The sequence below is a fragment of the Danio rerio genome, chromosome 12, assembly GCF_049306965.1.
Source record: "Danio rerio strain Tuebingen ecotype United States chromosome 12, GRCz12tu, whole genome shotgun sequence".
NCBI classification, from domain to species: Eukaryota; Metazoa; Chordata; class Actinopteri; order Cypriniformes; family Danionidae; genus Danio; species Danio rerio.
Window position 1 is genome coordinate 8,725,651 of NC_133187.1, and position 14,350 is coordinate 8,740,000.

Sequence of the window (14,350 nt, forward strand, 5' to 3'; positions counted from 1 at the left end):
TTAGGATAATAATAGGATCAAAATCTTTTTTATTTAATTTACATTTATATATAATAATTTTTTTTAAACATTTTAATTTTAATTAAATAAAAATTTTATTTTATTGAATTTAAACGGTTGAAAATGGCTGGCTGGATGATGATATTATTATTATTATTATTATCATTGTTATTAAATAATTAATAAAAAATACTTTTATTTTACTATTGTTTTTTTTTATTTAATCCTATTGAGGTTTTATTACATTTTAATTTATCTTAATTTAGTTTTATTCAAAAATAACTTATTTTATTTTATTTGGTTGAAAATGGATGGATGGATATTATTATTAATATTTTTATTATTATTATTATTATTATTATTATTATTAATGTATTAAAAATCTAACAAAACATTTTAGTTTACTTTAATTTAATTTTAATCAAAAATAATTTATTTTATTTTAATTTATTTTGCTGTTTAATGTAACATACATACAGGGAGGAAAACCATTTAAAAAGGCTGAACTTTTACTACTCCTCCAACCTTGCTGATTGTGTCCGTCTCACTCTCTCTACAGGATGAAGTTATCGCCGTGTCAGAGAAGGTGATCGTGAAGTTGGAGGATCTGGTAAAATGGATGGTGTCAGATTTGCGGAGCTGGAAGAAGGGTCTTCAGGCCGTCCCGCTGAAGCCCGGTGTGCTGAAGGAGCTGGGCAAGAATGGCCAGCGAGAAGCCCTCCACAAATACAGAGAGTCAACGCTCAACAGCGGACTCAACTTCAAGGACGTCCTCAAAGAGAAGGCTGAACTCGGTAAGAGCAGCTTTTCTCTTGTTACTCGCTCTTCTGTTTGCCACGCGATGCCATTCTACATCAGATGTACAGTTGAAGTTAGAATTATTAGCTCTCCTGTATATGTTTTCCCCAATTTATTATTCATTAGTTGCTTAAAGGGGCTTATATTTTTGACCTTAAAATGATTTTAAAATATTAAAAAAACTGTGCTATGTGCTATGATAATCTGGTATTTGAATGAATTTGACAAATTATTAATTATTTAATTATTTAGCTTTTTTATTTTACAACTTAACTCCATTTTTAAGAAATTAATTTTTTCGATTACAAAATTATTTTTTATTTAAATATTTATGTACTTATTTTTTCCCTTTTTTATTTTACAACTTAATAATATTTTTAGGAGCCTTATTTTTATGATTACAAAATGTGAATTTTATTTATTTATTTGTTTATTTATTTATTTATATTCCAATTTCCTTTTTTATTTTACAACTAAATTGCATTTATTTTAGTTTCTACTCTTACAAATTTGTTGTTTTATTTAATTATTTATTCACTTATTTCCCCCTTTTTTTTACAACAACTAAATTTTTTAGAATTTTTTTTTGATGATTACAAACTTATTAATTAATTTAATTATTTATTTACTTCCTTTTTTTGTTTTACAACAACTACATTTTAAGGATTTTTTTATTACAAATTAATAATAAATAAATTTTTTATAATTATTTATTTAATTATTTCCTTTTTTATTTTGCAACTTTACAGTTTTTAGGATTTTTTTTGGGACGATTGCAAATTTATTATTTTGTTTAACTATTTATTTTCTTATTTTCCTTTTTTATTGTACAACTTAGGGAATGTACAACATTTCTCAAAAATTCATAAAACATTTCTTAATTAAGAAGTTTTTTAATTCTTGCTCATTATTGGACAAAAACTATGAAATTATATATATATATATATATATATATATATATATATATATATATATATATATATATATATATATATTTATTTATATATTAGGAAGTCTTATTTAACTAGTTACAAATAAGCATTAATATTGTGAAGTTACTGTATTCTGGATCAAATGCAGACTTGGCAACCTAAGCAGCACCTTTTAAAAAACATTACAATGTCTTTAATTATCCCAAATGTTTCTGATTGCAGTGTGTGTGTTCAGTGAGCTTTTGAAATCACAGTGTGTTGTTTGTCATGACTAAACGCCTGCAGTCCTCCATAATAACACGCTTTGAATGTTTCTTTTTTTATGAGCGTCAAAACCTATTTTTTTTACGGCGAGGAGAAACGTAAGTGATTGTACAAGACACAACAAGAAAGTGTTTGAGTGTGACACTTGTTTAAACAGGCAGGGAGTCGCCCGTGTTCATCTCCCTCAGCGCTTTTTTTCCTCTTTCGCTTGTTTGTGTCTCTCATTAACTGAGAACAATATGGTGTGTAAATGCTCATTAATGTGCAGACGAATCACACCCAGCTTGATTATGCTTCCGGTGTGATTGCGCAGTACGTTTAGTTGGATTTAGCAATGCTTTTAAAGGTTTCTTTTTTTTAGTTTAGCTCAATTTTGGCTGTCAAAATTTTATTCATATGCTTATATACATTCATCCCATTATCGTGTCTCGCAAAATTTCTAAATATCTGGTAGCTCTTCGGACAGGCACTGTTCAGATTTTGGTAGCCCAAAATAAATTAAAGTGGCCAAAATAGAAAAGATGCTGTTTACTAAATAAAAATAAATGCAAACATTTACTAAATAAAAAAGTTATTTTGGCATTCATTATAGGCTACTTATATTTTTGGGCAAATAACTAAATTATTTAATTATGTTTATTTAATACTTGTCCTTGGAAAAAAAATCTTGTGAAAACCAGGTTAAAATGTAATTTAATTTAATGAAATTTTTTATTTAGTTTTTAATTTAATTAAATTTTTTATTTCATTTTATTTTCAAGTTGGTACTAAAATAGACTTTTTACTAAAAAACTTTTTGACAGTTTTTTGACACAAATGCTAATTCACACAAATATTTATAGTGGGCTCCCTGAGGCATGAAACTGACATAAAACTCAATTACAAAAGCATTGAAATGTGCTGAGCACACACACGAACATGGGGAGAACATGCAAACTCCACACAGAAATGTCAACTGGCCCAATAATGTGCTGTTAGTATAGACATTGAAAATATTCTCATGTCTGAAAAACTATTAAGGGTATATAGATGTATTGAATATCACATAAAGCTAGGAAAAGTGAAGGTAATTATTTTAGCTATATCCCTCTTCTGGGTGACTGAAAAGTCAAGAATTGATTTCTGCAATTAACTCCTTATCTGTCTCCACAACTTTTTTAATATGAAGTGAAAAAAAACGTTAAACACAAGTTGTGTGCCTTTATCTTAAAGAAAAGAAGTGTATGTGTTCATTTCATACATAAAATGTATGTTTTGCAAAACATGTTCTAGCTTAAAATTGGCAAAAAATCAAAGCTAAATATCTGAACAAAATATTTTGCAAATTTCAAGTTGATATATCAAAAGATTAGCTTTTAGTATGAGTTTGTTTGGCTGCAGTTCAAAACATGACCACCAGGTCATATATGATATGCAGTTTACATTGATGAACACACAAGGGCGCCCCCTATGTTTTGAGAAATGTGAACAATATTTTAAATACTTTTGACAATATTTGTAAAGTCAACATGCAATTTTAGATTAATATGGGCAGACTGGTATTATTTAACCTCTAAAAAACATCTAAACTCAATTTTACGTGTGGATGGCTTTAGCAAAGTAATTTATTAGGATTTACGAATGCTTTATAATACGTATCCTTTCAGCAAATTAATAAATAACTGTTACTCGGTAATATCCACCAAAACTCCCTCACTATATATGGAAATGACAAATTTTAAGCTTTCAAATTATATACAGTTAGTCTTGATTGGTTTAGGTTTAGACTACAATATTACAGTTTAAAAATGTAACCTTAATAGGTCCCTGAGGTTGTAGGGTGACATTAAATGCGTTTTAATCTATTACTCTTCCAAAATAACATAACGCAAAATAATGAAAAATTTTTTTTGGTAAAATATCCATTCCATTTTAAAATATATAGTCGGTATTGGTTAGTCAGCGGTGGTGGGAAGATAATGTTGATTGGTTTTAAACTAAATAAAAAATAATAATAATAATACTTACCCTATTAAGAGTTTTTGTCTTGTTTCTAGTCCATCTGCCTCAAAGTTCTTAGATCAAGAAGCATTTTCTACAAGCAAAAGATATTGTCTTTTTTTTTAGAAATAATATGTCAGAATTAGATGACTTTTTCTTTAATTTAAGCAAGATGATTTTGTTTTCGCTTTGAAATACAATTGTTTTGCTTGAATTAAAAAAAATTGATGGCCAAAATTGAGCTAAAGTTAAAAAAAGAAACCTATAAAGCATTGCTAAATCCAACTAAATGTACTGCGCAATCACACAGGAAGCATAATCAAGCTGTGTGTGATTCATCTGCACATTAATGAGCATTTACACACCATCATTTCCTAAAACAAGACAATATTTGTTGCTTGCTTTAAAAAAAAAACTAGGACTTTTCAGATATTTACACGAAAAATAATCCAAATTTAATTTGCAGTGTACAACAGATTCACGAAGGATTCATTTTTAGTGCATTGCATCTAAATCAGGCTAAAAGCCATTGAAGGGCCAAATATACATCTATCAGCCTTTTCAATTTACTGCATATAATAATTATGCAGCTCTAGCTGGATGCATCTTTTTTTTTTATATGCCAGTTGCTTGGATTTGCATATGGCTTTGTCTGGAAGCGTGGAGGCAAACGTGCTCTCAAGTGGACTGATGTATGAGGTTCCTATGAGATAGAAGAATCAATAATGGATGCTTTGTCACTGTAGCTTATGTGCAGGCTACAGCTGCGAATGACAATCAATAGCTGCACGAAAAAAGATCTGTGATTTATTCGCTGTCGGCCCTGCAACCTTATTATTTCTTTGTGCATTGTGAGCGTGTGCATTTTTGTAATGTTAATAAGTCGCTTTTTAATGACTTTATACATGAGAGTGTTTGTGTTGACAGAATACTAAATTGATTTACTTGGTAAGTGAAATATTCTTGCTGACAATCTGTAATATATGTATATATTCGAAGTCAAAATGATCAGTCCACTTTTTTATGCACTTACATTTTTTCATGCACTTTTTAAAAATAAAGTGACGTTTAACGGGCCAAAGAAATTTACCAGTGTTTCCTATAATATGTATACTATATATAATATATAAATACTATATATATGTATACTATATATAATATATAAATGGGGAAGAAAGGTGATTTAGCAGGGCTCGAATTTAACCTTTTTGCTTGGTAGCACCGGTGCTCCTAACTTTAAAAATTTAGGTGCATCAGCCAAAATTTAGTCGCACCCACCAATTAAGAGCACCGTTACTACAAGTTTTATATAAACAGATTTATTGTATTTGGAATCAACAGTAATCAAACTAACAAGCAAAAAAAATTGGTCAATTGGTAAGTGAAATATTCTTGCTGACAATCTGTAATATATTTATATATTCGAAGTCAAAATGATCAGTCCTCATTTTTATGCATTTAAATTTTTTCATGCACTTTTTTTTTTTAATTAAGGGATGTTTAAAGGGCCAAAGAAATTTAACAGTATTTCCTATAATATATATACTATATATAATATATAACTACAATTTAAAAAGCATTTTCAACTAGCCAAAGTGGCTAGTGTAGGTGGTTATCTAACCCGCCACCGCTAAATTCTAACTTGGCAGGTTGGTGGGTGTAACCCGCCAAGATAACCACCTACAATAGCCACTTTGGCTAGTTGAAAGTGCTTTTTAAATTGTATTTATATGTATTATATATTATATATATATATTATGTATAGTATATATATTATAGGAAATACTGTTGAATTTGTAGTTTTGTTAAAAGCAGGGTTCAACAATAAGGATGGCCCAATATTCGTGCAAATGCGATCTTAGAATCGAGAAGCAGCACGACTGACAATTATAATTTTGTTCGTGCGGGCAAAATACCGAATAACTGAATGAGAGGATATACCGAAATACCGAATGAAAGGATAATCACTGCTGATGTGATGCGCGCGACTGTTTAAAACACGTGCGCACTCCCGTTTCCTTGCTTGAAACAACCGTGCCTGGAAACGCAACTGGTGTGATCGGTTCTCTTTCAAATAGACTAGACAAAAAGTTATGCTCATGCACCCACAGTCCTGCTGCTTTCAAGAGCTTCAGATTGGTCTTTTAGTAAGCAGCACTGGTTGCTTTCGCTTTAACCATTATTTAAAAAGGATATAGGATATTAACTTCCCGATTATGTGTAGTTAACTGCTGTCAACTGTTTATTTATTTATTTTTTTATGTTTTGTTAAATAAAAAGTATAGTATACAGCTATATTTTGCTTGTTTTGACACATTATTTAAAATTTGTGGCTAAGAAATAATTATTGATTTATTTTTAGTGTGGTCATGGAGATAAATTTGGTAAATCCTTTGAGCTCTGAAAAGTCACCAGAAATAAAAACTGATTGTGATACAACACTATTAAACCACTGAGCAAGCTCATACTGAACATACACAGAAAGTAAAATGAATAAGGAGGCATGTGGACATTCCACATAATCTAAATCAAGTAATTTTTGCATGTCAAAGTCAAATTTATGCATATAAAATATATTTTCCCAGCAACAAAATTGTGGCTAGTGAAAATGGCAAGTGGCTAGTAACGTTAAAAACTACTAGATACAGTGATCAAAAAAGTATATATATATATATATATATATATATATATATATATATATATATATATATATATATATATATATATATGTATGTATGTATGTATTGCACTTTAAGCTAAATACTAGTAAATATATCTTGTAAAATATGTACTAGTATGTACTATTATGTACTAGTATAATATCTTATTAAATAACAGAAAATATGCACTCACCAGCCATTTTACATTTACATTTAGTCATTTAGCAGACGCTTTTATCTTAAGCGACTTACAAATGAGGACAAGGAAGCAATTTACACAACTATAAGATCAACAATGAATAAGTGCTATAGGCAAGTTTCAGGTGTGTAAAGTCTAAGAAGGAAAGCATTAGTAATGTAAGTTTTTTTTTTCTTTTTTTTTAATTAGCTGCAATTGTCCAACCTCTCGTTAACACAAATTTCTAATCAGCCAATCACATGGCAGCAACTCATTTTAATGCATTTAGGCATGTAGACATGGTCCCAGACAATCTGCTGCAGTTCAAACTAAGCATCAGAATGGGGAAGAAAGGTGATTTAGTGACTGGTTGTTGGTGCCAGATAAGCTGGTCTGAGTATTTCAGAAACTGCGGATCTACTGGGATTTTCATGCACTGCCATCTCTAGCGTTTAAAGATAATGGTCTGAAAATATCCAATGAGCGGCAGTTCTGTAGACGCAAATGCCTTGTTGATGCCAGAGGTCATAGGAGAATGGCCAAACTGGTTCCAGCTCAGGCGTAGCTCAATATAGAATATTGGAAAAACTTTGCTTGATCTGATGAGTCTCGATTTTTGGGGGGAGGGTCGGAATTTGGCCTCAACAACATGAAAGGATGGATCCAGTCTGGTGGTGGTGGTGTAATGGTGTGAGGGATGTTTTCTTGGCACACTTTGTGCCCTCAATCCAATAGAGCACCTTTGCAATGTGGTAGAACAGGAGATTCGCATCATGGATGTGCTGCCGACTGCTTGCAACTGCGTTATGTCAATATGGACCAAAATCTCTGAGTAACATTTCCAGTACCTTGCTGAATCTATGCCACAAAGGATTAGGGCAGTTCTGAAGGCAAAAGGGGGTCCAACCCGGTACTAGTAAGGTGTACCTAATAAAGTGGCCGGTAATTGTACTATGCACTGCCATCACAGCAGCAGCAAATTAGAATATTTATCAGAAAGAACTAATTATGTTTAAAAATTGTGCTGGAAAAAGTTACTCTCTTAGATGAACAGCAGTGGGGAAACATAGTGTTGTCATGAATATTGAATATTAAAAATGAATATTCTATATACACTGTGTAGGTGAAGGTGGGCATATCGGTCTGTCAGTCAGTCGACAGCGGCCTCTGGTGGATTTGCGCGTAAACAACAGGCAAGAATGGCACTCACAAGAGAAATTTGAGATCTTAAAAAACATACACAGAGGGCTCTGGTGGATTCGAGAAAACTAAAACTGCAAAAAAAAAAAACTCCTGGGATATATTTGGCACTCCCCAGAAATGCATATAGGGGTATGTTTTCAGAATAAGCCTGGGCGTTTTTTTTTTTCAAATATGAGATCAGAGATTGTTATGAAATGAATTTGAGCTGAGGAGAATGTTTCATTGTCATGTCATGCTTTTAATTTTTTTCACCTGGAGCATTTTAACACTTCTTCCCAGGTTTCTCAAGATGAAAAAGCTGTCTGCAGGTGATATGAATATTGTCAATCACTGTTGAAACAGCACTGCGCTCCTGTTGGTGTAAAAATACAAACGCTATAATTGATACAGAATTAAAAGCTGATTGTTCACCTGCACAAATAGAGAGAGTGTTAATAATTAAAAGTGTTTTTTTCCCCCCCTCGCCGTCTGGTATGTGGACGTCAGCCAGCAAAAAATACTGACTGCCAAGAAAATTGTGAGGGGATGTAAAAAATAGCTGTTTGTAATAAATTTAAAGGGATAGTTCACCGCAAAATGAAAAGGTTTGCCATCTGCTATCATTTAATCCCTAAACCTATTTGAGTGTCTTTCTTTTGTTAAATGCACAGTAAAACCTGAAGTATATTAACTTATTTATTACAGTTCAATTTAGTTATTACTACAGAAACTGTAGCATTTATTAAAACGTTTTCTAAATATTAATATATATATATATATATATATATATATATTAGGGTTGTGCAATTAATCGAAAATCCGATTTCGATTTTGACTTCAAACGACTATAAAAAAGCATTAATCGAGATAAATGATTATTGCATTATATACCGCCCCATTTCCAGCTGAACACATGTGTTGCTCTTAAAAGCGCAAAAGAGCGCGTGCTTATGTGTGTGTGCAGCCAGAAATATGCGGCCGGTCAGCATTCGATCTCATTTGCACACTGATACGAGCAGAGGAGCGCAGACATCTAAAGTCATCTTAACGTGCGCGCTTTAATGGTCAAATAGGTGTCAAAACGCGTTGTTTAAAGATTATTCATAGTAACCCTCATTTGTGTAATAAACAAACGAGTTGAAGATCAAAAGACACGTGAAAGAGAAACCATTAAAGAGACAGCGCACTATTCTTGCTGCCGCCTTTTTATCATTATTAAACAAAACCAGAAAATCCCTCTCCGCTCTTGACTGAAGGATTTTTGTTGCTAAAATGTTTTTCTTACAGTGAAGATGCTTAAAGCACAGTTTGTTTCATATTTTTATTCTATTGTATTTATTTCTCTTTCCTTTGCAGGGTGGAATATAACTGTATAGATGAAGTTGAAGTCAGAATTATTAGCTCTCATGAATATTAGCAACCCTTTTCCTCCCCAATTTCTGTTTAATGGAAATAAGTTTTTAAACTTATTTCTGAACATAATAGTTTTGATATCTCATTTCTAATTACTGATTTCTTTTATCTTTGCTATGATGACAGTACATAATAATTTACTAGATATTTCTCAAAATACAAGCATTTAGATTAAAGTGCAATTCAAAGGCTTCACTAGAGTAATTAGGCAAGTCATTGTAGAACAGTTGTTTCTTCTGCAGACAATCAAAAATATATTGCTTAAGGAGGCTAATAATATTGACCTTAAAATGGGTTTCAAAATATTTAAACCTGCTTTTATTTAAGCTAAAATAAAACAAATAAGCCTAGAAGAAAAAATATTAGATGAAATACTGTTAAAATACCTTGCTCTGTTAAGCATCATTTGGGAAATATTTATATAAAAAAAAATTCTCAGGAGTGCTAATAATTTTGACTTCAACTGATAATCGTTTTGAATAATCGTGATTACAATTATGACCAAAATAATCTTGATTATGATTTATCCCAAAATACACACACACACACACACACACACACACACACACACACACACACACACACACACACACACACACACACACACACACGCATATATATATATATACACACACACACACACACACATATATATATATATCTGTGTGTGTGTGTGTGTGCCAGTATTTTATCTTTAAAAATATGGTAGAAACCGTTGAATCAATTTTGAATTTTTACAGTAAACAACCGTATTTCATCCATTTTCCTTCGGATTAATCTCTCTATTCCTCAGGGGTTACCACAGCGGAATGAACCACCAACTTATCCAGCATATGTTTTACACAGCAGATGCCCTTCCAGCTGCAACCCAGTACTGGAAAACATCCATACACATTCATTCACACACATACACCACGGCCAATTTAGTTTATTCAATAGTCCTATAGAGCATGAACCCTTTAAACGTTTATCACCTCTATTTTACCATCAGGGAATGGCTTAGCATCTTGAAATCCGACTAACTTTGCGCTCTGATTTGTTGAAGTCCGCAATAATTAGATTTTGAAACGTCCTGCAGCTTTCGATTGAGGGACTGCAATAATTTTAGCCACGTCTCGAGGGAAGCAGGAGGACCGCTATAAGGATTCTGCCATATTAGGCTGCTGTCAGAGCTCTCTGGGGACGCTGCATAATAATAATGCAGATCTTTGGACTGCCCTTGAAAGTGCTGTAGATTTAATGATGTTCCCTTTCGGTTCCGCCCATTTTTCTTTGTTAAATGCTTTCTTTTTTTACGGCTTTCAAAAAATATCACATTCAGTGCAGCCAGACATTTTCAGAGTACGCAAAGATCACGGCACTCTTCCCAGTTAATGGGGAAGATTTTTGTGAATAAGCTTGCAGATACACCCAATTTGCGCCTAATATCTTGTAATATATCAGTTTTGTAGCGAGCGCACATTTAGGCGGCAAAACAAGTGTCGAGTGACAGCAATTAGTTTATAAGTCACATTCCATTTCGCCAGTTAGAAACTCTTGCGGATTTGCTTATGCTTGCTCAAATGCTCCTCAGCCGCCAAGTTGCTGTTTTAGATGGAGGAATAAAGGTTTAATGGTTCTTGCTGAAGCTGAACCAAGAGAGAGAGAGAGAGAGAGAGAGAGAAAGAGAGAGATAGAAAAAAGGACAAACAACTTAAAATTGACTTAATGTATTCTTAATGTCGTAATTAACATATCTCTCCTCTGGCCTTGTTACGCAGCGTGATCAAGTTTGACTTTGGGATATATTTCTCAAATTAAAGATGACGTTACCTAATGCAATTTCTACTTTGGTTGGCAACATCAAAACCATTCAGGTCTCAGGAAGGATGGCTCTTGTTATTGCTAATATGAACAAAATTCTATAGTAATTTAAAGGAAACAATAGTTAGTTAGCAATATATATTGCTGGTATCTCTGGGCATTTACAATGTCCCCTGCAACAGAAAAAAACCCTCTCATTTGGGACTGAGGTTTCTGGGACAAGAGAGATATGACTTGGCCCAGGTTGACAGCAGTGGGTAACGTTGTGCATTGTCTTTCCCCCACTTGAGAGGACAAGCCATGAGTAAGATAGAGGTCTCATGTCTGCATCAATCTGAACAGTGTGCTGACAACATTGCTATTCAGTACGCGCGCGACAACACAGCTGATAAGAACTTGCGCGACAACACCGCTATTCAGTACGCGCGCGACAACACAGCTGATAAGAACTCGCGCGACAACACCGCTATTCAGTACGCGCGCGACAACACAGCTGATAAGAACTCGCGCGACAACACCGCTATTCAGTACGCGCGCGGCGACAACACCCGCTTTAGAGTTTTTCAGCTCTTTTCCATCCCCGCTTCTAGCAGCACACTCCATTTCCGCATTACTGGATCTGTAGCGACAACAGACCGCAAGGGATGATGGTCAAGCATGGGCTGATGGGAATTGTAGTTTTCGCTACCTCCCGTTCGCTTCATTCGCCTGAGAAAATATTCTCAGAAGACCTATAGTTTTACCGAGTCATGCGACTTCGGTAATATCGAAAAAAATTAATATTGCGGCATGACGGTATTTACAATACCGTTACATCCCTAATATATATATATATATATATATATATTTGTGTGTATATATATATATATATATATATATATATATATATATATATATATATATATATTTATATATTTTTATATATATATATATATATATATATATATATATATATATATATATATATATATATATATATATATATATATATATATATATATTAGAGATGTGAACCTACTCTGGTCTCACGGTTCTGTTTGGTTACAATTATATGTGCATCACGGTGCATTGAAATCATGGATTTCACAGTTTTATATTTTCTTCACATCACAGCAATTCTTGTATTAAAATGTATAAATATATTTACAGGGCTCGAAATTGCGACCACCGAGACGTATTATTAAACAGGGAACATATTTTTACTGTTGCATTTTTACAGTTGATAAGATGGATATTTTTTTACAGCGTATGTAAGGACACATGAGTTGTTGTGTTTGAACAATGGCTGTGTGTTATCAGATGCAGCGTGTGATCAGAGCTCCACCCTGCTGTGATATGTGCGTATGATATGGGACATAATGAGGATACGGTAACTCAACGCCGGATGGGGAATCTTTAAGACGATCAGGTGTGAATTTGCATGAAGCGTGAGAAGTGGAAACGTTTGAGAGATGGTTTGCGAGGCACCTTGAGGGTGGTGATATAATCGCATATCATCACAAATGGCTCCTCTTTCATGGTGGATGGGATGTAGCGGCACAATTACAGCCACCGTGAAATTACTAATAGGCTAATGTCATACCTGACAGAATGCATGCATTTTAACGCACTGTCTACTACTGTCTAGTTACTGCCTATCTAATTGTCTACTCATTAGTTTTGTATGATCATAATCATAGTAAGACAACACTTTAAACGTTAATGACAGCCTGCATGAGCTTAAGATTTAAAATCACAAACAGTTTTCTCTGTGATTTTATTCCATTCTATTCCATGTGATTTTATTAATGAATCACAAAAGTTTAACTAATTAATTAAATTAAATTGTTATAGCATTTTCTGATAGTGTTTTCTGTTTCATATATATATATATATATATATATTATTTATTTATTTATTTATTTATTATAAAAAACACTTTTAATGAAAAGCATCTTAACAGGACTTAAGCAGGAATTAAGTATGTTATTTCATCCATCCATCCATCCATCCATCCATCTATAAATATCATAAAATTTTATTTATTAATAAACCAAGTGTCAATTATTAATTAACCATGTGTTTAATATTGAATGTATTATTTTAAATTATCTATCCATCCATTATTCCATTTATCCTTCCATCCATCCATCCATCCATCCATCTATAAATATCATAAAGTTAATGAAAATAATTAATTATCCATGTGTTAATTAATCAGATTTTTAATATTAAATGTGTTATTTGAAATGATGTCATCCATCCATCCATCCATCCATCCATCCATCCATCCATCCATCCATCCATCCATCCATCCATCCATCCATCCATCCATCAATACCATAAAATTAATATTAAATTAATTAACCATTATTAATCAGATTTTTTTATATTAAATGTATTTTTTTAATTATGTCATCCATCCATCATCAATCCATCATTCATTTATTCATTCATTCATTCAGTCATTTTCTTTTCAGCTTAGGCCCTTTATTAATCCGGGGTCGCCACAGCGGAATGAACTGCCAACTTATTTAGCTTATATTTTACCCAGCGGATGCCTTTCCAACTGCAACCCATCTCTGGGAAACGTCCGTACACACTCAATCACACTCATACACTACGAACACATTTAACCCACCCAATTTTCCTGTAGCGTATTTGTTTGGACTGTGGGGAAAACAGGAGCACCTGGAGGAAAACCCACGCGAACATGGGGAGAACATGCAAACACCACACAGAAACGCCAACTGTCCCAGCCTAGGCTCGATTTAGCAATCTTTTGGCTGTGAGCCAAAATCACCGAATCGCCCCCTATCCATCCATCCATCCTAAATATAAAATTTATATAAATAATTAATTAACCATGTGTTAATTAATTTAATTTTTTATATTAAATGAATTATTTTAAATTGTCATCCATCCATCAATACCATAAAATTAATATTAAATGAATTAACCATGTGTTAATTAGTAAGATTTTTAATATTAAATGTATTATTTTAAACATGTCATCCATCCATCCATCCATCCATCCATCCATCCATCCATCCATCCATCCATCCATCCATCCATCTATCTATCTATCTATCTATCTATCTATCTATCTATCTATCTATCTATCTATCTATCTATCTATCTATCTATCTATCTATCCAACT

The 14,350-nt window shown here is 32.7% G+C and overlaps 1 protein-coding gene across 2 annotated transcripts in view; it reads left to right on the forward strand.

The window, feature by feature from the left end:
• The window catches only part of arid5b (AT-rich interaction domain 5B), a 255,016-nt gene that overhangs the window by 39,320 nt on the left and 201,346 nt on the right, over nt 1–14,350 (forward strand). For both annotated transcript variants that reach the window (XR_012387838.1, XM_073918238.1), the window contains exon 3: nt 560–794. Coding sequence is in view for 1 of the 2 variants with exons in the window: in XM_073918238.1 (XP_073774339.1) it covers nt 560–794 (235 nt within the window). In the remaining variant the exon portion in view is untranslated. The remainder of the gene's footprint in view (nt 1–559; nt 795–14,350) is intronic.